Raw genomic sequence first — 21,580 nt, 5'->3', positions numbered from 1 at the left:
TTTGACCTTTCCAGGGTAGGAAATAGAGTCACTATTTTTGAGCAAGACTAAGGACAAGACCCAATCTATTGGTTATGAAAGATTATTCTGGAAGCTAATAGAAAGTGTGGGGGTGGGGAGTAGCTAGGTGGTTTAGTGGATTAAGCACTGGCCCTGGATTCAGGAGGACCTGAGTTCAAATCCAGCCCCAGACATTGGTACTTACTAGCTGGGTGACCCTGGGCAAGTCACTTAACCCCCATTGCCCTGCAAAAAAACCCAAAACAAAACAAAAACCAACAAAACAAAGTGCGGATGGTGGGGAGAGAGTGGAGGTGGGAAGAATTGTAGAAATAGGTGGAGCAGATGTAAGGAAGGTTTGTGTTAGGGCAGCCAGCTGTACTGGGATTAGAGAAGGAAGGAAGAGGTAGAATAAAGAGGGCTTGGTAAGTGATTACACATGAGAGATGCGAAGGAGGAGGAGACTATTTGGAGGAAAAGATGATGAGTTTATAGGATCATCTATCGAGAGCAGAAGTTAAGGTTCTATGCAGTATCTATAGTCCAATTCTTTCATTTTACAGATGAGTAAACTGGAGCCCATGGAGCCCTGCACTGCCCCAGGTCACAAAGGCAGGATTTGAACTTAGCTCTTTCTAATTCTGAGTTTTCTGCTCTTTTCACAGTACCACCCCATAGCTCACTTTTATTTTATTTCATTAAAATTATTACTTTTTAAAAATTTTGACATTACTTTCATTTCAAATCCCTCCTACAGTGCCCTCGCTATCCCACTAAAAAAACCAAAACAAAACAAAACCCAACTATCTCTAGTAACTCAGAATTAAAAAAAAAATTAATTCCAGTCATATTGAGTTTGAAGAATCAGGTGGAAATTTACTGTAGGCAGTCAGATATGTAGGTCTTGAGTATGAAAGAGAGGTCAGAAAGGCAGAGAGAGGCTTGTGAGTCATTTATACTGAGGTTTAGTGGAAGCTGTGGGAGTGAAGAGAATTCACAGAGAAAGGAGGTCAAGGTCAGGACCTTGGGAAGCAACCACTTTAAGGAACTGGGAAGACCAGGAGCCCAAGGAGAGAGAGGAAAGGTAGGGAGAGAAGTCAAAAGAAGAAAGATTATTTCCTACGAAGGCTGTTGGTCAACGGTGAAATTAGGGAGACCGAGGACTGGGGGGAAAGTTATCAAGTATGGTCATAGGCGACTTTTGTTTTAGTGGCTAAGTGGGGTCAGATTTCGAGGTGTAGAGATGAGTGGAGCCAGGTCTCAAAGGGAAGGAGACAGATGGAATGGTTATTGTGGAGATAGGGACCGGACTTGTAAAGTCACCAATACGGGAAAATTCCCGAGTGAAAGGAGATCCCCCTGCAATTTACATTCCCCGATGGTTGCCTGGAGCCCTGGCAGGGGAAGTCCCTTAGAAGTGACTTCTCCAGGGTCACGGCCGGTGAGAGTCAGAGCCAGGAGTTAGCCGCCGTCCTTCCAGGCTCTCTGTCCCCTACGACGCCCTGCGTTCGCCAATATAGTCATAAAAACAGCTGAAGTCGACCCAGCGCTTTAAAGTTTGCAAAGCGCTTTACAGATGTTTTGCTTGACCTCTGGGTTCGATTGAACAAATACTAATTAAGTGCAAATCAAGGGAGGGCTTTTAAATTCTCTCTCTCTCTCTCTCTCTCTCTCTCTCTCTCTCTCTCATATCATCTGACTATCTAAAGGACTGGGGATCCCCGAACATGCCCGTAGCGAAAAAGGGGGTCCAGAGTGAGAGCACAAAAACAATGTCGTGGAGAAGGAACAGGGACGGGTTGGGATTAGCATTAGTGAAGGGTGGGAATTGCTCTTCCAGGACCAGCAGAAAGGAGGGGAGTATGACGTGATGATCCTCGCGAGCACCGCGGAGGGAGGGAGACTGGGGCGCGGGCCCCGCCCGGGGCGTCTCTGTCCTCCTGACCGCCCCAGTCCAGTTCCCAGGCACTGCAAGCTCCGTTTTCTCTGTGGGGAGGGCAGGGGAAGGCGGAGCGTTCGCTTTCCGAGCTCGTTTGTCCCTCGCCACCCGCCGTCCGCCGCCACCCGTGGGGAGGAGGAGCCTGCGCGGCCCGGGCCCAGCCGAGGAGCGGAGGGGCCGAGGAGCCGGCCTGAGGAGGCGGCGGCAGTGGCGGCGGCGGCGGCGGCGACCGCGGGGCGGGGCCGGAGGGGACAGCCGAGCCAGCCGAGCCGAGCCCAGAGGAGCAGAGCGAGCGGGGAGGGCCGGGGTGCGGCCCGGGACGAGCGATCGCAGCGGCCGGCTCCGCTCCGGGAGAGCCGGGCCGGGCCGGGCCGCCCCGAGCCGCCGCCGCCATGAAGAAGGACGTGCGGATCCTGCTGGTGGGAGAGCGTGAGTCCGGGGCCCAGCCGCCCTCGAGGACCCCCGGGACGCAGGGACCCCTTCTCAATCGAGACCCCTCCTAAGGCCTCCACCGTCTCAGGACCCCCCCTTCTAGTACCCAAGACTCTGCATCTCACGACCTCCCTCCGCAAGCCCCCCACTATCTCAGGACCCCCTCCGCTAGCCCCCAAGATCCCCCACTATCTCAAGACTCCCCCTCTACAGGTCCCCGAGGCCCCCAGCCCCCACCATGGGCGTGCTGGGCCGCACCCAGCACCCAGGGACCCCCTCCTTTGGTCTCCAAGCCCCCCCTACTATGTCAAGTCATTGGCCCTCAAGGCCCCCCATTCTAACCACACCTCCCGTCTGCTGGCCCCCTTCCACTCTCTAGTCACCCCCTTCCACGCCTCCAAGCCCCCTCCACCACCACACTTTCCATGTCTAGTCCCCTTCTACTAGTCCCCAAGCGCCCCCCCCTTTATTTCAAGTCCTTTTCCTCCACTAGCCTTCAAGCTCCCCAGCCCCCCAGGGCTCCCTTCATTGGTTCCCCCGTTCTCTCAGAATCCCCAAGCCTCTGGACCAGTCCCCCAAGGTGCCCCAAAGCCCTCACCTCCGGACTCTGCAGGCGTCGTCCTCCCCTGGCCCCCAAGCGCCCCCAGCCTGCTGGGGCTCCTTTCACTTGGCTTCTAAGGCTCCCCAGCCTCTCCGCCCTCCCCCGGCTTGCTGACGCCATCCCCTGGTCCCCTCCCCCAAGTCCTTACCTCTTGGACCTCCCTGCGGTTCCTCCCCCCTTCCTGCACCCCCGTTCCTTCCCAGACCCACCTCTTCGTACACTTCGGTGTCCTGGCAGAGGATCCACCTGGGGGAGGGTGCCCGGTCCACTTGGTCTGGGGGGGGGCAGCTTGGCCGCCTTGAGGCAAGGTCACAGGTCTATTTTGGGGTCCCCGGAAGAGTCTTCCCCATTTCCCCTATGTACCCAAAGTAAGCGAGTTCTTTTTAAGGTATCAGGACCCTGAGTTGTATTCCACATTTACTTTATACAAAATCTTTGTAGAAATTTAGTATCTTCCAGCCATAACTTGAGGGAGTAAAGAATATCCAATAGGCTCATTTGTTGAGGAAATAGAGCCCTTTCATTCAACGCCCCTCCCCCCAATTCCTAGCCCCCTTTATACCTACATTTTCACTTATCACCCAGAAACACTTGAAGGACCTAGAGGATTGTAATTTCCACTTTTGGGAAAGAAACAGAGGAGCACTGACTTGTTGGGATTGCTGGGCGAGTTAAATGAACGGGACTATATTAAGAACAAAGTGGGCAGGAGAGATGGCATTTGTTTTTAAATACATCGTTGTGGAAATCACAATTACATAGTATTCATCAACCAAGCTGAACCGTGTCTTAGTGGAGAGCAGCAACTCCAGGGTAACATTTTTACGTTCCTTCACAGTGGCCTCAATTGTCCCCCAAGTATTGCTTCAGAAATAGACATTTATAAATTAATTTATCCAAGTTTTTGGTTTGTTTCCTTTGCCGATCTAGATTTTAGTCTTTTTTTATGTTTATGCCTCAGCCTTTCTATTTTGCATGGACTTTGTTCAAAAGTTCAAGGAGCTGCTATCATATATTAAATCCTTGCTAGAGTATTGAGTGGTATGGTGACCATGAGAAATAATAGATGATCTAGAAAAACCTATTTATAACTCTCAACTTGTCTGAGGCGATTATTTTTTGAAAATTTTTGCTGTTGTTTTTGCTTTGGCTTGGTTTTGCTGATATTTGATGATACAGTATTTTAAAAAGAGTAGTGATGAGATAGGATATAAACTTGAAAGTGCTTTGGGAAAGTTTTAACCATATAAATGTGAAAATATATACAGTATAATTTGTGTGATGTGTGAAGTGAGATTTTTAAGGTGCCTTTGGAGAAATGCAGAAAACTTGAGGAAATACCTGAAGGAAAATGGGACTTTTTTTTTTTTGGTGAGGCAAATTGAGGTTAAGTGACTTGCCCAGGGTCACACAGCTAGTAAGTGTTAAGTGTCTGAGGCTGCATTTGAACTCAGGTCCTCCTGAATCCAGGGCCTGTGCTCTATCCACTGTGTCACCTAGCTGCCCCGTATTATTTTTGAGGAGGGAGTGGCTCCTTATAAAAGGGTGGCATGAGTAACTCCTGAAGCACCCCATGACATTTTTTTTACTACAGGGCAATGAGGGTTAAGTGATTTGCCCAGGGTCACACTGCTGGTAAGTGTCAAATGTCTGAGGCTGGATTTGAACTCAGATCCCTCCTGAATTCAGGGCAGGTGCTTTATCCACTGCACCACCTAGCTGCCCTCATCTATGATATTCTAAAGAAATATAATTGTGTTTTCTTGGAAGATCTTTCAGATTTTTAATACTAGAAGTGAGTACTTCCTAGCTGAAATGTCAGTTTAATTAATTATTCAAAATCATACCAGAAGGGGCAGCTAGGTGGCCCCATGGACAAAGCAGCTGCCCTGCATTCAGGAGTACCTGAGTTCAAATCCAGCCTCAGACACTTGACACTTACTAGCTGTGCGACCCTGGGCAAGTCACTTAACCTTCATTGCCTGCCCTCCCCCTCCCCCAGCCCAAATCATCTAATCAAAATCATACCAGAAACTACAAGAAGAAGAGACCTTAGCAGTCAAGTAGCCTAGGGTTTTCAACATTGGGTTCAGTTTACTGCTGTTTGTGCCATATGACTAGTGTTTCCATGAAATTTCTATATTCAAGGTATCATCCCTTTAAATATTAATTATGATATGCAGGTATCAGAGATATGTGTGTGCCAGAATTTGGGGTATGAAAGTAACCTTGATTTCTTCTACTTTATTCCACAATGTCCCTGCTCCCCTTTTCTTTTTGGTATAGGATAGCCACAGACTCCCTGGACCAGTATTTATAGATTCTACCAACATATTTAAACCTCAAAATTGTTCCATGGATAAATTAATTTAAGAAATGCTGAGGCCTACAATTCAATTAAGTTTAACAGGCATTTATTAAATGTCTTTATGTGTGAGACAAAAAAGGAAGGGGTCCCTACCTTGGAGGCCGGGGAATGGGGGCCAACATGTGCAAAAACTAGTGAATATGAGATAATCTGGAGGAGAGAGCATCCACCACAAGAAGGAGTGGGGTTTGGAAGGTTCACTAAGCAAGTGGTACCTGAGTTGAGCCTTGAAATTTGAGGAATCTGAGACACTGAAGGACACTGGAGGGAGGGCATTCCTGAATGGAGGGTGACTTAGTCAGACTGGCGAGGCAGGAGAAGGAATTTGAAGTTGGGGGCCTAGTTAGTGGGCCAGTTTGGCAGGAAATGTGGCATGAATAAAGGAGAGTATTGTGATAGACTCCGGGAAGGCAAGTTGGAGTCAGACTGTGGAGGCCCTTCAGCTCCAGCTTGGAAGGTTTATTTTTGATCCTCACAATTAGAAACCACTGAACATTTTCAGGCTTCAAGTAACATTGTTAGACCTGCACCGTAGGAAGGTTTTGGCAGCTATGTGGCATATGGATTCTAGAAGGCAAGAGGTTATGGGGTCTGCCTCAAGGAGACACCTGCCTTGGCATCTTTTTGGATCTAAGAGAAGAGGTTTTGAACTTGCCTGATGTTGAGGATGCTCAGTTTACAGGTGATGAAACTGAGGACCAAAGAGATTAATTCCCTCACTCAGATGCTGTTATAGCTAATTAAAGAACTTCGACTGTGATGGTAAGGCATCTAGTGTTCAGGTTCTCTTTAGGTAGTGCTAGGTAAAGAGAAGTTAGACACACCATATAGCACATGGGGCACAGTGGATAGAGTCCTCGCACTGAGTTCAGATCCAGCCTCAGACATTTAGTAGTTGTAGCTCTGTCACTGCTGCCTGCCTCAGTTTCCTGAACTGTAAAATGGGAATGATAACAGCAACTATTTCCCAGGTTGCTTGTGAGGATATAATGAAGTAATACTTGTGCAATACTTTTGCAAATGTTTAGGTGCTCTATACATGCTAGTTATTATTATCATTATTGTTATTAATAGACCCAAAAACCTGATGGGGGAAACAAAACCACTCCGAGATCTTTATTAAGGTCTGTATTTTTAAAAAGTGTCCTGTGAGAGGAATGCGGAGAGTGGGAGTTGCTTGTCTATAAGGGAAATATTTTATTACTGTCAACCTGCTTTCGTTGAACTTCCAGGACTACTTTTGTGCAGAGGTGACAAATGACCATGAATGACCTGTCCAAAGTCCAATATTAAGCGATTTCTTATGTCTTTGTGGTTTGAAGAGTTTGGGAGTGGGAAGTGGAATTTTAGAAAATAAGATAGCTTCCAAAAGAGCCTAAGAGGCTGCCATCCATTGATACATTTTACTTTTACACAGCAGACACTTCCCAACAAGGCCCACTCAAACCCTTTTATAAGGTTTATTCCCTGCAAAATTAAAGAGAGAAGAATGGGACCTTTAACTTGGATGGAATGGTATCAACATTGCCATTAATCATTAATAGTCATTAAATCACTGAGGAAGTCAGAAACTTATCAGTATCATACAGAAATTTTAATTGTACATAAACAGATCATTATTAACTCCATTTAAAAATGTACAAAATTTATTAAAATTAAACTTAAAAGCCAGAGATTCCGGGCATTATATTTCCTTGTAAATTGACTAGAATTTGCATTAAACTGTATTGACCTAAAGAATCTCTAACAGATCTTCTTGCTGTGAATGAAACAGTTTAGAGTCCTGAAACCGTTTGAATTCAAGCCACATAAACTACATTAAATGGAAATAAAAACCATGCTCTAAAAAAATATCATTGTTCTATTTAGCTGTGGGTCAGATTTCATCAAGTACATGGAAATGTCCTTTTCACTTAATGGAATGTGGTTCCCCCCCCCCCCCAAGTGGTTTAAATTGGCTTCAGTTTCTTTGTTGTAGGGGAAGAGAAAAACATTCTTCCAGATTCCCTTCAGTCATCAAAAAGTGATAACTTGTGATTTCTAGCCTCCCTTAAATCTAGTCTCATGAGGTTAATTTTGTTAGGATTCTATCCCCTATTGCTTCTCTTCAGCTTTGCGTGCCTGTGATAGATGTGCTTTTCTTAGAGTCTGGCCAGTAAAGTGAAAAAGTGGCTTCTTAGGCTCTTGCTAAATGTATTTCATGGATTGACTGTCAGAAAGTGCCATCATAGGAGAAAGGGGTCAAATTCTGTAGCCCCAAGTACATCCTGAAACATAGGAGAGTAAGGGAAAGAGGGCTCTAGGTACAGGCTAGCAGGGGGCTGTTTTACTAGATATTTGTGCCTTTGCAGTTCTTTAAGTTGCTATCTTCCTGAGGGCTTGTCTCAGTCTTCCAACAAATGCAAGTATCACCATTACCTACCTCTTCTTCCCCATCTGTTTTTTTTCTCCCTCTAAAAGTTAGGAGTGTTAGTGATCTGATTTGGAAGGAAAGAACCCTTCGCTTCTAGAATGGAAGTTATTCTCTATCAGTTTTCCTGAAAAATTAGTTAACTATAGAATTTCTTATGATTTAATATGAAGCTATTTTCCCAAACCTTTTTTTTTAAAGGAAAACAGGCGATACCTTTTCAGGGATTATACTAATTAAATAGTTTAGGAAGCACCTAGCAAAAACTTAAAATGAAAGATGTAGGTAAACATGAAGAGCAGGACATCATAGAGAAATGGAGCTAAAAAGAGAGCTACTTGTTATCAAGAGAAATAGCCAGGGGGGCTCTTAGAGTCAAGGTGATGACTGGCCCCAGAAATACTGTTTTTGTTTCATAGATATCAAGAATTCTATTGCTACTCAGGACTAGAGGTTTAGATGTTTTGATGAAAGCAGTAAATATAGCCTGAATAAGTCTCAATAATTTGCCCTTTAGTGATAAATTATGTTTTTCAAGGGTGACCTACTTAGAAGCAGTCTCTCAAACTGAACTGTGACATATTTCATTGAACTGGATCTTAAGGCCCTGCTTCCTGTCCTTGGGAGTAACTCTGCCCTTGCTTTTTGATTTTATAGATCACTTCATGATATCTAAGCCAGTCATTTAGCTCTAGATGATTAAGAAATAAAGAAATAAAAGACCTGGCCTTTGGCTAGGAAACCTAATAAGAAAGTTTGTTTTTACTCCAGTTATATAGAGATAGAGTACACTCTAAAATCCACATGAGTAAAGTCATCAGATTTTATATTCTTACCTCTTCAAGACAGGTTTCTGGCTTTATGGCTCTGAATGGCATTTTTTTTTTTTAAATAGAGAACTTGAGCATCAGAAGGCTTTCTAGTGATAAAATAATTTATCCGTGTTAAACAAGAAATTAAATCAATAAAATAAATGTGGAAGGAAGGTACTTGAGATTTTTCCCCTTACATAATAATTGGTTGTCTTAAAGAATAGATTATTTGAATTGTTAATATATTGTACCATGTTGAACACTAAAAGACAGTGCCAATTAAAATCCTGTTGTATTATATATAATTTTACAAAATAATTAGGCCTCTTTCTGTAGCTCTTTGTGTCACAGTTGAACATCAACTATATCAAACCAAGTAAAATCAAAAATGTAAGAGCTGAAAATGGGGGGGTTAACACATTTTTTTTTTAAGTGAGGCAATTGGGGTTAAGTGACTTGCCCAGGGTCACACAGCTAGTAAGTGTCAATTGTCTGAGGCTGGATTTGAACTCAGGTCCTCCTGACTCCAGGGCTGGTGCTTTATCCACTGCAAGCCACCTAGCTGCCCCAGGTTAACACATTTTAATGCAAATATGTAAGCTAAACATGCAACTATCTATGCACATTGTAAAGAAACTAACAATTATGATTAAGTCTTTTTGAAGCCATTCAAAATGCCCAGAAACGTAATCTATAGGAACTTAGGTGCTGAGTGTAATGTTTAAGCTTTGATAGAGTCTAAGAAAATTCAGACATACTTGTGTTATCAGCTCTTCACTCTTCCTCCCCTTTCCTTTTAGTTACCAGGTTTTTCCATTTCTCCATTCCTTTTTCACTAGTCCCACAGTGACTACCTTCCTTCAGAGCTGCCAAAGGATTTCCTTTAAGTATGAGTCTGATTATGTCACTCCCTAACTCAATAAACTCCATGCCCTTCCTTTAGCTTCCAAGACAAAATAGAAAATCCTCTTTTTGGCTTTTAAAGTAACTTAAACTTGGCCTCGATCTACTTTTTTCAGCCCCATTACATGTTATTTCCCATTCCTTTTCCTTTCCAATGATCCTGCTAAGTTTGCTGTTCCTCATGTGCAGTGGTAATCTTCCATGTTCACAATTCACTTCATCCTTACCTGTGACTTAGAGACTAAAGTACCATTTTCTACATGCAGCCTTTCCTGATTTCCCCAAATGCTAATGCCCTCCCTAAGCGATCTTGTTATTCTACGCATACATACTGATAGACAGACATGTTCTCTCAGTAGAAGGTAGGCTTTTTGATAGCAGGGTTTTCTTCTTTCTTCTTTTTTTCGTTTTGTTTTTTGGCGGGTCAGTGAGGGTTAAGTGACTTGCCCAGGGTCACACAGCTAGTAAGTGTCAAGTGTCTGAGGTAAAATTTGAACTCAGGTCCTCCTGAATCTAGGGCTGGTGCTTTATCCACTGTGCCACCTAGCTGCCCCCCTTGGTTATGACTTTTTACTAATCAGATTCAATAGACATCAGATCTTACTGGTGTAACTATATAGCCAGGGCTTGATTAGTGTAAATAATGAATTCCCATGAAGTGGTTGCATTATTTGAATTTGTGCTACATATTTCCACTGGGTTTGAACTAGTTTCTATATTTTACATAATTATATCTTTGAATAGTGAGAATTCAAATACATGTGACCACTTTAGGAATTTATTATTCTCACTAATGTAATGATTGGAATGATGCCACCTACTGGAGACTTGCTGTGGGAAAGCTCCACCATGAGGAAAATGCCTCAGACATTGTGGCTTTTCCTTGGTGTCAGGAAATGACGTTTGCTCATGGGTGCTATCTATCAAGGCTACCAGCCAATCAACTTGAGGAGCCTCCTATTTTCTGGGAGGAGACAGGAAGGAGGAAAGGGAGCCTGCCCGGAGAGCTCTTGGGCTTTTGGGTTCCTGACTTGGTGGTGGTGGCGGCAGAGGACTTCACAGGAAATTTGAGGAAAGATAGGAATGCCAGGCTGTTGGAATTCTGTTTCTCAATCTTTTTCTTTCTATTTTCCAATAAACCCTTAAAAACCTAAACTCGTTTTATCAGTGATTTTAGTCAGTTTCCCCCCAAAACTGGGGGAACAGATTAGAATCCACATTTAGAATCTTAAATTACACACTAAACAGGACCTAGCTCTATTACAAGTCTTGTAACCAGCCTCATCCTGCTGGGACCCAGTATAACATGGATATTCTGGAAATTCTCATATAAGAATTACCAGTGTGCTCTAAAAATCCCTCCAGATGACCACTTGGGGATCTCATAGCTAATTAGTGCACTAGTTTCATTTGGGTGGGTGGGAGGATCCATTGGCAATATTGTTTGTTTCAGAGACCATGTAATTTGGTAAAATAGTTCATATTATTGATGGCTTTTAAGTGGCATGTGAATTTTGCATTTTTAAAAGATGGCAGTATTTTTTATTATGCATTACACTTCATAAATTATTTATCTGTACTTCAAAACCTTCTATAAATTGCATCATTTGCACAGATGAAACAAATTCTGGGATCATTGAAACTGAAATAAATAAGCCCTGATGCCTCATCTGGAGGCATGATCCTCTATCATAAATGGGCCTGTAGGATTAGAGTATACTAGTCCTTCTGAGGTGAAGGGCAGGTTGAATTGGCTCATGGTTTAGGCTTCTGGAGTTTATTAGAATTAAATGCCCTTTTAAAATAAGATCATGATGGCAGTTGTTTTTAAAATATATTTTGATTTAGTTTTTATATCACCTTTATTTAAAAATATATTGTCCCCCTCATTTACCCAGTGAGTCATCCCTTTTAACAGTTCCTTTTTAAAGAAAAACAAACAAACAGTTCAGCAAAATCTTTTAATATGTCACTCTATCTGATGGTATGGTTAATATTCCATACCCATAGTTCCCCACCTCTCCAAGTAAGAAAATGCATTTAATTTTCTTCTTGGGAGCATTCCACAGCATCCAGCTGTTTCTTTGTTTGTTTTCTTTTACCATTATCGTCAGTTTGTATGTTATGTTTTCTTGCCTCTGCTTATTTCACTGTTCATAAGTTTTCCCTTGCTTCTCTGAATTGCTTGTGGCTCAGTGATACTCCATTATGTTGAGGGATTACAGTTAAGCCATTATCCAGTTGGTGCCAGTAGAAGTTGGCAGCCCTGAAGAAATTCTCAAAGTATGTAGCATGGACTTGTTACAATTTTTGGTCAAACATGAATTTTTCTTAGATCATATAGAGTTGATATTCCCTCATTTTTGCAGAACATCTCAGCACCACAAGGATGTGAATCATAGAATTAACATGCTGTGATTCACTCTGAGGCCGCAGTGGCAATTTTGTTCACCTCTATTTTAAGAATTAATAAACTGGGGGCAGCTAGATGGTGCAGTGGTTAAAGCGCTGGCCCTGGATTCAGGAGTACCTGAGTTCAAATCCAGCCTCAGACACTTAACACTTACTAGCTGTGTGGCCCTGGGCAAGTCACTTAACCCCCATTGCCCCGCAAAAAAAAAAAAAAAAAAAAAGAATTAATACACTGGGGGGCAGCTAGATGGCGCAGTGGATAAAGTACCAGCCCTGGATTCAGGAGTACTTGAGTTCAAATCCGGCCTCAGACACTTGACACTTACTAGCTGTGTGACCATGGGCAAGTCACTTAATCCCCATTGCCCCGCAAAAAAAAAAAAAAAAAAAAAGAATTAATACACTGAATAGCTTGTTGGTATATAGCTGTTTGTGTGTTATATCTCCCTCCCCACCCTCACCTCCCATTAGACTCTGAGCTTCCTGAGAGCAGGGAATATTTTTTGTCCTTCTTTGTATCCCTTTGTATGCCTATCTTTGTATCATGGCACTTGGCACATAGTAGGCACTTAATAAATGCTAGTTTTAAAAGAAGAATTAATACACTGAGACCCAGGGAGATTGTGGCTTGGCTGAGGTCATGCTGGGAGGCAGTGAGGTACAGTGGGAAAAGTGCTGAACTTGGATTTACAGGATCTGTGACCTCGGGCAAGTAATTGAACTTCTTTGGGCTTCTGTTTCCTCAACGGCAAACTGGATCACTTCTCTGGCCTCCCCAGCTTTAGAACTCTGATCCTATAAGAGAATAGAACTCTGAGGTCCTACAATCCTTCTTTGTCGTGCTCCCAGCCATGTAGGCTCCAGGAAAGGGGTAGAAAAGAATAAAGGGGTCGGAGAGACAGGCAGGAATGAGCTGACCCAGGAAAAACTGCGAGGGCCATAAACCACATGGCAAGGCACAGTTCTGAGTGCCCTGTCTTACCTGGAGCATTCTCTTTTCCTTGGGATACACTGTGAAATTCAGTTTTATGGACTCTGGTCTCTTGAAAACATTGGTAATTATAGTCAAGGGCTAGGGCTCAGGATGCTCTCAGCAGGTTATTCACTCATAAAGCATTTATTAAGTGCTTATGTGCTAGGCACTGTGCTAAGTGATCGAGACGCAAAGAAAAATCAACAGTTCTTGCTTTTAAGAAGCTCAGAGTCTATTGGGGGAGACAACATGCAAACAAGTATGTACAGACAGAATCTATACAGAATAAATTGGAGATCATCTTAGAGGGAAGAAAGTAAGGTTATGGAAGATTAGAAAAAACTTGAAGAAGGTGAGACTTTACCTGAGGCTTGAAGAAAACCAGGAAGTAGGAATGAGAGAATTTCAGGCATGAGGGTCAGCCATTGAAAATGCTACAGGTCAGATGAATTGTCTTATTCAAGTAACAGTAAGGGGGCCTGTGTCACTGAATCAAAAAGTACATAGGGAGGAGGAGGAGTAAGACTGGGAAGGTAGGAAGGGGCCAGGTGATGAAGGGCTTCAAAAGCTAAACAGAGTATTCTGTTTGATCCCAGAGGTAATGAGGAGCTACTGGAGTTTATTTAGTAAGGAAGGTGATAGACCTAATGATTTTGGAAAATCAGTTTGATAGCTGAGTGGAGGATGGACTACAGTAGGGAGAGACTCGAGACAGGGAGACTAAGCAGTAGGATATTGTGAGAGTTTGGGCATGAAGGGACGAGGGCCCATAGTAAAGTGGTGGTAGAGTCAGAGGAGAGAAGGGGACATATAAGAGAGCAGTTATTGGCCTTGACAACTGGTTGGATGTGGGGGTGATAGTAAGGAGTTGAGGTTGGCAGTAACAGGAAAGTTAGGAAGAATTGAGGATTTGGGTGGGGAAGATTGGGTTCAGTTTTTGACCTGTTGAGTTCATAATGTCTGCAGAACATCTAGTTTGTGATGTCCATTAGGCATTTGGAGGTGTGAGACTAGAAGTCAGGAGAGAAGTTAGGAGCTGATAAGTAGATCTGAGAATCATTTTTTTTGGGGGGGGTGAGGCAATTGGGGTTAAGTGACTTGCCCAGGGTCACACAGATAGTGTCAAGTGTCTGAGGCCGGATTTGAACTCAGGTCCCCCTGAATCCAGGGCCAGTGCTCTATCCACTGTGCCACCTAGTTGCCCGAGAATCATCTTTATAGAGATAATAATTGAATCCATGAAAACTGATGAGATCAAGGAAAATAGTATAAATAGAGAAGAGGACCCAAGACAGAACTTTGGGGGACACTCTTGTCTGGGGGATGTGACTTGGATGAAGATCCAGCAAAGAAGACTGAGGAGCAGTCCAACAGGTAGAAGGACAACTAGAAGAAAGTAGGGTCCTAAAAACCTAGAAAGAATTGCGTATCAAAGAGAAGAGGGTGATAGACAATACCAGATACTGCAGAGAGGTCAAGAAGGATGAGGATTTAGAGAATTCATTGGTAACTCTGGAGAGAACAGTTTTGGTTGAATGATCATTTTGGAAGCCAGACTACAGAGGATTAAAAGAGCGAGAGGAAAGGAAGTGGAAGTTGATTGGAGATGACTTTCTCAAGAGATTACGCTAAAAACTAACCAGAATGGAATAACCAAGGGAGGGTTTTTTGAAGATAGAGGAGATGTGACTGTGTTTGTAGGCATTAAGGAAACAGTAGGAAGTAGAGATTAAAGATTATTGAGGGAGTATGGTGAGAGGGGACAATCTGCTGGAGAAGATGGGATGGTGGGATCTCTTGACAAGAAGGGCCACCTCTTGTGAAAAAGGGGTAAAGAAGGATAGAGTAGCAGAGCACACCTGACTGATGCCGAGATGAGTAGGGGTGAAGGGCTCTGGGAGATGGCATTAGGGTTTTCAGTTGAGAAGATGGGGGGAGAAGCTATGGGAGGCTTAAGGAGAGATTGAGAACCCCTGGAGTGAGTGGGATTGTGAATTGATTAAGGAGGTATAAAGGGATTGTCTTATTTTAGTGAGGACCCAGTTTAGATTATGTAATATAAGTTTATAGTGGACCCAATCAGGATGTTTTCCCAATTTTCTCCAACTTTATTAAGCAACATATGAATAGGAGAGAAGGGAATGGACCATGGGAGTAATCCAAGGCTGGGGTTTGGCAGGGCAGGATAGTCAATAAGATAGTCAAGGGGCTCCAGAGAAGAGAACAGTGAAGATGGGGAAGGGGAGAGATAGAAGGGAGGACAGCCTGGAAGATATATGAGGGATTGGGTGTCTCAGTGAGGATGGAGAACAGGCTTTAGAGTTTCTCTCTCTCTCTCTCTCTCTCTCTCTCTTTTTTGGTGAGGCAATTGGGGTTAAGTGACTTGCCCAGGGTCACACAGCCAGTAAGTGTTAAGTGTCTGAGGCTGGATTTGAACTCAGGTCCTCCTGAATCCAGGGCCGGTGCTCTGTCCACTGTGCCGCCTAGCCTCCCCAAGCTTTAGAGTTTCAAGACACAGAAAGAGGTAGAATGACAACAGATTATGATCATGTGAAGGAATTTCAGAGTTTGTGAATATGAATGTTCTTGGGCTTGAATTTTGGTAAGATGTAGTAAGTTGGTACCTGAAGCTTGTTTAGTACCATGGATCTGGACTGGGGTAATCATGACTAGAAGGTCATTTAGTAAAAGGAAGAGGGTACATCATTATCATAAATATAAATGGGAGCACAGGACTCAAGAGATCAGCATAACTACATAGGTGGGTCATTGGGTTCCAAGAATGCAGATGGAGCCTATTTCAGTGATCAATCAAGGCAGAAGTAGTATGTAAGTTCTCATCTCTAAAACAGTACTAAAAATACTTGTAGTGTGTTTCTTATAGGGTAGTTGTAAGGATCAAATGAAATAATAGGGGGCAGCTTAGGTGGCGCAGTGGATAGAGCAGCGGCTCTGGAATCAGGAGTACCTGAGTTCAAATCCGGCCTCAGACACTTGACACTTACTAGCTGTGTGACCCTGGGCAAGTCACTTAACCCCCATTGCCCCGCAAAAAAAAAAAAAAGAAAAGAAAAAAAATGATGAAAAAAATGAAATAACATACGAAAACCAGGACTATATGTATGTTTGAAATCATTGAGGAACACTGATCTACAGAAATAAAATAATTTTGAGGTTCTCTGATGTATGTAGCCTTCTATGTAATGCTTTATCTAAAGTCCCAACTTAATTACTTTAGTTGTTTTAAAGAAATATAACATGTTCATTTAATCTTTTTTTTAATTAAGAATCTGAAACATTTTCGATAGGTGCACAAAACCAACAATAATAATATACTTCTGCATGGTACTCAGTTGAAAGTAAAGTTTTGTTGTTCAGTTGTTTCAGTAGTGTCTGTTCATGACTCCACTGGAGTTTTCTTGGCAAAGATAGTGGAGTAATTTGCCATTTCCTTCTCCAGCTCATTTTACAGATGAGGAAACTGAGACAAACAGGGTTAAGTGACTTGCCCAGGGTCACACAGCTAGTAAGTGTCTGAGGCCAGATTTTTTTGGGGGGAGCAATGGGGATTAAGTGACTTGCCCAAGGTCACACAGCTAGTAAGTGTCAAGTGTCTGAGGCAGGATTTGAACTCAGGTCCTCCTGAATCCAGGGCTGGTGCTTTATCCACTGTGCTACCTAGCTGCTCCCATGAGGCCTCAAGAAAATGAGTCTTCCTGACTCAGGCCCAATGTTCTACTCACTGTGCATAGTAAGAGGTATAAAGGAAGAGAGAGAAGGAGAAGAAAAGTATTAACCTTAATGAAGTATCTCCATCCTTTACGGTGCCTGATGGAATCTCTATGGTCTCAGTTCATGTAAAATAGTCTTTATATAAACTGCTACCCCCTTCTTGTCCCGAGCATTAAAATTAGACCAGTAGTGCCCCACAGTGAATATAGATAAGAAGGCAGCATAGCCCAGAGCCTTTGAATGAAACTCCTGGTCTTGGTAGTACATCCAAAAGTCATGCTGAAGGGAAAGGGAAAGGGGAGCTCATTCACAGCTGCAGCAGTTATTCTATCAGATGGATTCCAAAGCTTGCCATAAAAGTACTCTACAGCAGCAGTCCAGACTCAGGCCTACCACGCTGGACAGTTTGAGCAAACAGAAGAAACCAGAGTTATGGAGATCATGACCAGGGGGGTAGGGAAGATGGGCAGGGAAATCTGTATGCTCTTTCTCACTTTCCCCATCCTGCCTCACTTCAACCCGGAGATGGTTTGGCACCGCCTCGCTTCTCTTAGACACTCTGTTTTTGAGTGGGTAGTCTGATTCTACAGCATCTCAAGAGCTGTGAGAACTAAAAGCAGCCTTGTGAGCAAGGACCCAAGCAGGAGAAGGGGTGAGAGGAGGAGAGGAAAAAGACAGGTACAGAGTCTGTAGGTTCTTTTTTTTTTTTTTAAATTAAACCCTTTTGTGTAGTTAGGTTGTAGATATCATTAGATTATTATCACTTACAATTTAAATAATTCTTTTTCTTTCTTTTTTTTTTTTTTGGTGGGGCAATGAGGGTTAAGTGACTTGCCCAGGGTCACACAGCTAGTAAGTGTCACGTGTCTGAGGCTGGATTTGAGCCCAGGTCCTTCCGAATCCACTGCTTTATCCACTGTGCCACCTAGCAGCCCCCTATCACTTACAATTTGAATGACTTCTTACCTCTATATTAATTAGCCACCATTGAGAAGTATTGAAATGGACATCTGAAAAGAATGAGACTACAGAATAGTCCAGTTTGGTTGGAATGCAGTATATGTGAATGGGAGCGGCATGGGTTAAGGCTGGAAAATGACACTGGGGTGAGAGCAGAAGGCTTCGAATGCCAGGATCAGAAGATGATACTTTATTTGGAAGGCAGTAGGGAGTCAGAGAAGGATTTTGAAGAGAGACATGATATGATCAGAGTAGTAATATGCCAAGTAGATATATGAGAGACGATTGAGAGAGCTTTTCTTTTCATGGAAGTGGTAAGACCAAATATAAAGCTATTAAAATGGTTTAGGTGAGAAGAGATAAAGGCCCAAAGGACAATTGTGACTGCAGGAATGGATAATAGAGAACTAATTCCAGAGATTGTGGGGGTAAGATCAGCTGAGACTGGGAGGCCACAAAGTACAATAAGAATTCATTCTTTAATTTATTATTTTTTTTTGTGAGGCAATTGGGGTTAAGTGTCTTGCCCAGGGTCACACAGCTAGTAAGAGTCAAATGTCTAAAGCTGGATTTGAATTTAGGTCTTCCTGAATACAAGGTTGTTGCTTTATCCACTGCGCCACCTAGCTGCCCCCTCCAAATAACTTGTTTTTTTTTTTTTTTTTTTAGTGAGGCAATTGGGGTTAAGTGACTTACCCAGGGTCACACAGCTAGTAAGTGTTAAGTGTCTGAGGTCAGATTTGAACTCAGGTCCTCCTGAATCCAGGGCCGGTGCTCTATCCACTGCGCCACCTAGCCGCCCCCCATAAGAAGAATTCAAATCTTGATTTACAAGCTGTGCAATTCATTTAACCTTTCTGGGCCTCAGTTACCCTATCTGTAAAATGAGGGAGCTGGACTAGATTGATGTCTCCTAACTCACTTTTCAGCCCTAGTTTATAATCCCATGGAATTAGGAACAAGGGAGCGTCAAAGACAAGTGTGAAGTTCCAGGCCTGGATGACTGAGGGGAGGAGAGGAGTTTAATTTTGGATGTGCCAGAGAGATTTCCTTGTAGAGTTGGGAATAATGGGACTGAAGCCCCGACTGGAGGTTAGGGGCAGAGGTGGAACTACTTAACGATTGAAGCCACGAGAAAATGAAATCACGGAAAGAGAGACTATTGAGTGAAAAAAGAAGGGAGTGAAGGACAGAACCTTGGGGGGTGTATGGAGCAAGGGGGAGGAGGGGCCTGCCAAAGGGCGATTAGAGTTGCAGAGCCTTGGGGGACTGAGACACAGGGGTCAAGGCAGGGGGGGTGTCATGAAGTAGGGACTGAGTAGCACAGCGTCAAATGCTGAAGAGCTTAAGGAAGATGAAGCCATTGCATTCCATGTTGAGGAGCTTGGTAGCAAGGGGGTGGTGAGGAATTGGAGGCAGCAGGCTTTGGTAGCAAGTGTGTATACTTTTCTAGAAGTGAGGCAGGAAGTGAAGAGGGGATGGTCATTGTGGGCTTAGTAAGGACAAGGTGGTTTGTAGGTTGTTTGTTGTTGTTTTTTAAGGAAAAGGGGGATTGGAATAGGTTGAAGAGAAGGTGTCAGTAGAAAGGAACAACGAACGTGCTAGATGAAATATTTAATGGAGCAAAGTAATTGAGAAGACATGGATGGTATCCCACGGTTGGTCAGTCCCATTCGGATAGAAGATAGAGGTGCTGGAGCGGGGCCAGACGAGCCTCTTTCAGAAGGTAGAATTGGAGCTGAGTCTTGAAGGAACCTTCAAGGACGGTAGAGGTGGAGGAGGTGAGAAGGGAGAGGATTCCAGGCATAGGGGACAGTCAGGAGTGTCTTATGTGACCAGCGTGGCTGGATCACCCGGACCTGTGGAGAGAATGGGCATCAGGAGACTGGAGAGGGAGGGAGGGAGGGAAGGGCTTTAAGTGCAAGACAGAGGATTTTTCTATTTGATCCTGGAGAAAATCTGGAGCCCCTGGAGCTGCTTGTTTAGGGGGTGATGTGGTATGGCCTGCACTTTATGAGAATCACTTGGATGGCTGTGTAGAAGATGGATTGGAATGGGAAGAGCCTTGAAGCAAGGAGACTGGTTACCTTAGGCATCATCTAGTCTAACACCTCGTTTTACAGAGAAGAGACCTGAGGCCCAGAGATAGGAAATGTCTTGTCCAAGAGGCAGAGCTAGTATTTGGACCTAAACCAGAGGTGATAGGATGAAGGGGGTACAGATAGAAGGTATAGTGGCAATAAGGGGGGGTGAATGAAGGATGAGCCCCCAGACCAGATGAGGATATTAAGAGCTCTGGAGGAATGGAGCAGAGACTTGAGATTGTATGGGATGAGACTTTTCATGTACCAAAGATGAGGGGAGCAGAAGGAGAGTTGGGGTTTGAAGAGATTTGGAAGAGCATTTTTAGGTCATGGAATAGAATGAATGAGCATCAGTATGGTCATGCAGCAGAAGACCCAGTTTATATCAGTAAGTTTGCGGAGGCTGTCAGTATGATTTTGATTCTTTCGGAAATGTTTAGTGGCTCTAGAGTTTGAACAGAGGAAGCACAAGGTAGCAGGCTAGATTACCTGGTCTCTTTGCCTTGATGAAACAACTTTGCTCTGCCCAATCCAGAACGAGAGGCCAACAGGGCCAAAAAGGCCAAGGGGTAGAGGGTGGAAGGATGGCATTATTCACATGACTGACATATTCAGTCAAGATGAGGTAGGAGGGGAAATGAAATCAGAGCAAGGTAAATATAGACTGGAAGTATATAGGGAGAAGTTCAAGGACCTTAGTTCATGAAGAAGGTAAAGAACAGGCATGGGGGGAATAATGGAAGAAGAGAGGTAGAAGGATGAGAAGTTGTGGTAGATAGAGGAATTGCCGGAATCTTGGGGTGAGTTCTATAGAATTGAAACCCCTCTCTCTGAAAATGTGATTCTTTCATCTTTTTTTCCATGTAGCACTTACATGCTCCATTCACGTAAGGATTTTTTCTTTTCACAGCCAGAGTTGGGAAGACATCACTTATCATGTCTCTGGTTAGTGAAGAATTCCCAGAAGAGGTAAAGCATCCTGATTTTTCCTTTAATATCTTATTTCCACAGAGATTAAACATTGCTCAGATTTTGTCCAAGTTGAGGTAAAATGCAATGACTATATTGAGTTGGGATTTTTTTTGGGGGGGGGTTCAATTTACTTCATTTTGAGCAGTATAATTTTTAAGGGTGATGTTAACCCATAGACAGTTACTTTAAAGTGTTATAACTTTTAGTCTAAGCCCTTGTTACTGGGTGTAAGCTTTGAGCAGGCCACTTCACATCCTCAGCCTCAGTTTTTCTATTTATCAAATGAGGATATTAATACCTATCTTGCCTATCTCATGGGTTATTGTAAGGTTCAAATGAAATAATGTCTATAGAAATCTTAGAAAACTTGAAGTATCAAAACAAATGTAGGAGGTGGTTGTGTTAATTATGATTTGTGTATTTTTCTTCTAAAAAGTCTGTGCTTTAATCGTTGTGGATACTTCTTTCATTGACACAGACCTTAACCTCTCCACATCTCAGCCAATGGCTTTGGTGAATTGCTGTGGCCAAAAATTTCCTCATTTGATAGCCAGCTGTTCGGTAGTGAACTTCACTCAACTGTGTGTTGGCCCTTTTATGATAGATAAACAGTACAGCCCATTGCTAGGCCTGAATGTTTCTGCCATAGCCTTTGAAAATCCATTGTTGCGAGGCAGCTAGATGGTGCAGTGGATAGAGCACCGGCCCTGGATTCAGGAGGACCTGAGTTCAAATCCAGCCTCAGACACTTAACACTTACTAGCTGTGTGAACCTGGGCAAGTCACTTAACCCCAAATGCCTCACCGAAAAAAAAAAGAAAATCCATTGTTGCCTTTACATCATGAGAAGAGAACAATAATGTTTAAATTTCGTCTCTTGTTCTTCCTACCTCTACCCAAAACCTTGTGTGGTTTGGGGAAGAAGGGGAAGCTGGGTGGGGAGTGTAGTTCTGCAGCTTCTTTTTGGTACCCCTACAAGCCC

General features: G+C 43.4%; 1 protein-coding gene and 1 long non-coding RNA gene across 5 annotated transcripts in view; one reads left to right on the top strand and one right to left on the bottom strand.

Moving 5' to 3' along the window:
- LOC122726522 overlaps positions 1-3,054 on the bottom strand; it is a 43,517-nt gene extending 40,463 nt beyond the window's left edge. The window contains exon 1 of the long non-coding RNA XR_006352796.1: positions 2,970-3,054. This is a non-coding gene — a long non-coding RNA (uncharacterized LOC122726522). The remainder of the gene's footprint in view (positions 1-2,969) is intronic.
- The window catches only part of RHOT1 (ras homolog family member T1), a 69,030-nt gene continuing 49,371 nt past the window's right edge, over positions 1,922-21,580 (top strand). For 3 of the 4 annotated variants that reach the window (XM_043964281.1, XM_043964279.1, XM_043964277.1), the window contains exons 1-2: positions 2,183-2,368; positions 20,537-20,595. In XM_043964281.1, the coding sequence (XP_043820216.1) occupies positions 2,332-2,368; positions 20,537-20,595 (96 nt within the window). In that variant the 5' untranslated portion in view covers positions 2,183-2,331. Of the gene's footprint in view, positions 2,369-20,536; positions 20,596-21,580 lie in introns of all 4 variants that reach the window. The other variant, XM_043964280.1, reaches the window with a different exon arrangement.

This window comes from Dromiciops gliroides, chromosome 4, assembly GCF_019393635.1.
Source record: "Dromiciops gliroides isolate mDroGli1 chromosome 4, mDroGli1.pri, whole genome shotgun sequence".
Taxonomy (NCBI): Eukaryota; Metazoa; Chordata; class Mammalia; order Microbiotheria; family Microbiotheriidae; genus Dromiciops; species Dromiciops gliroides.
The sequence above is the reverse complement of the archived record's forward strand: the minus strand, read 5'-3'. Positions and strand labels throughout refer to the sequence as shown.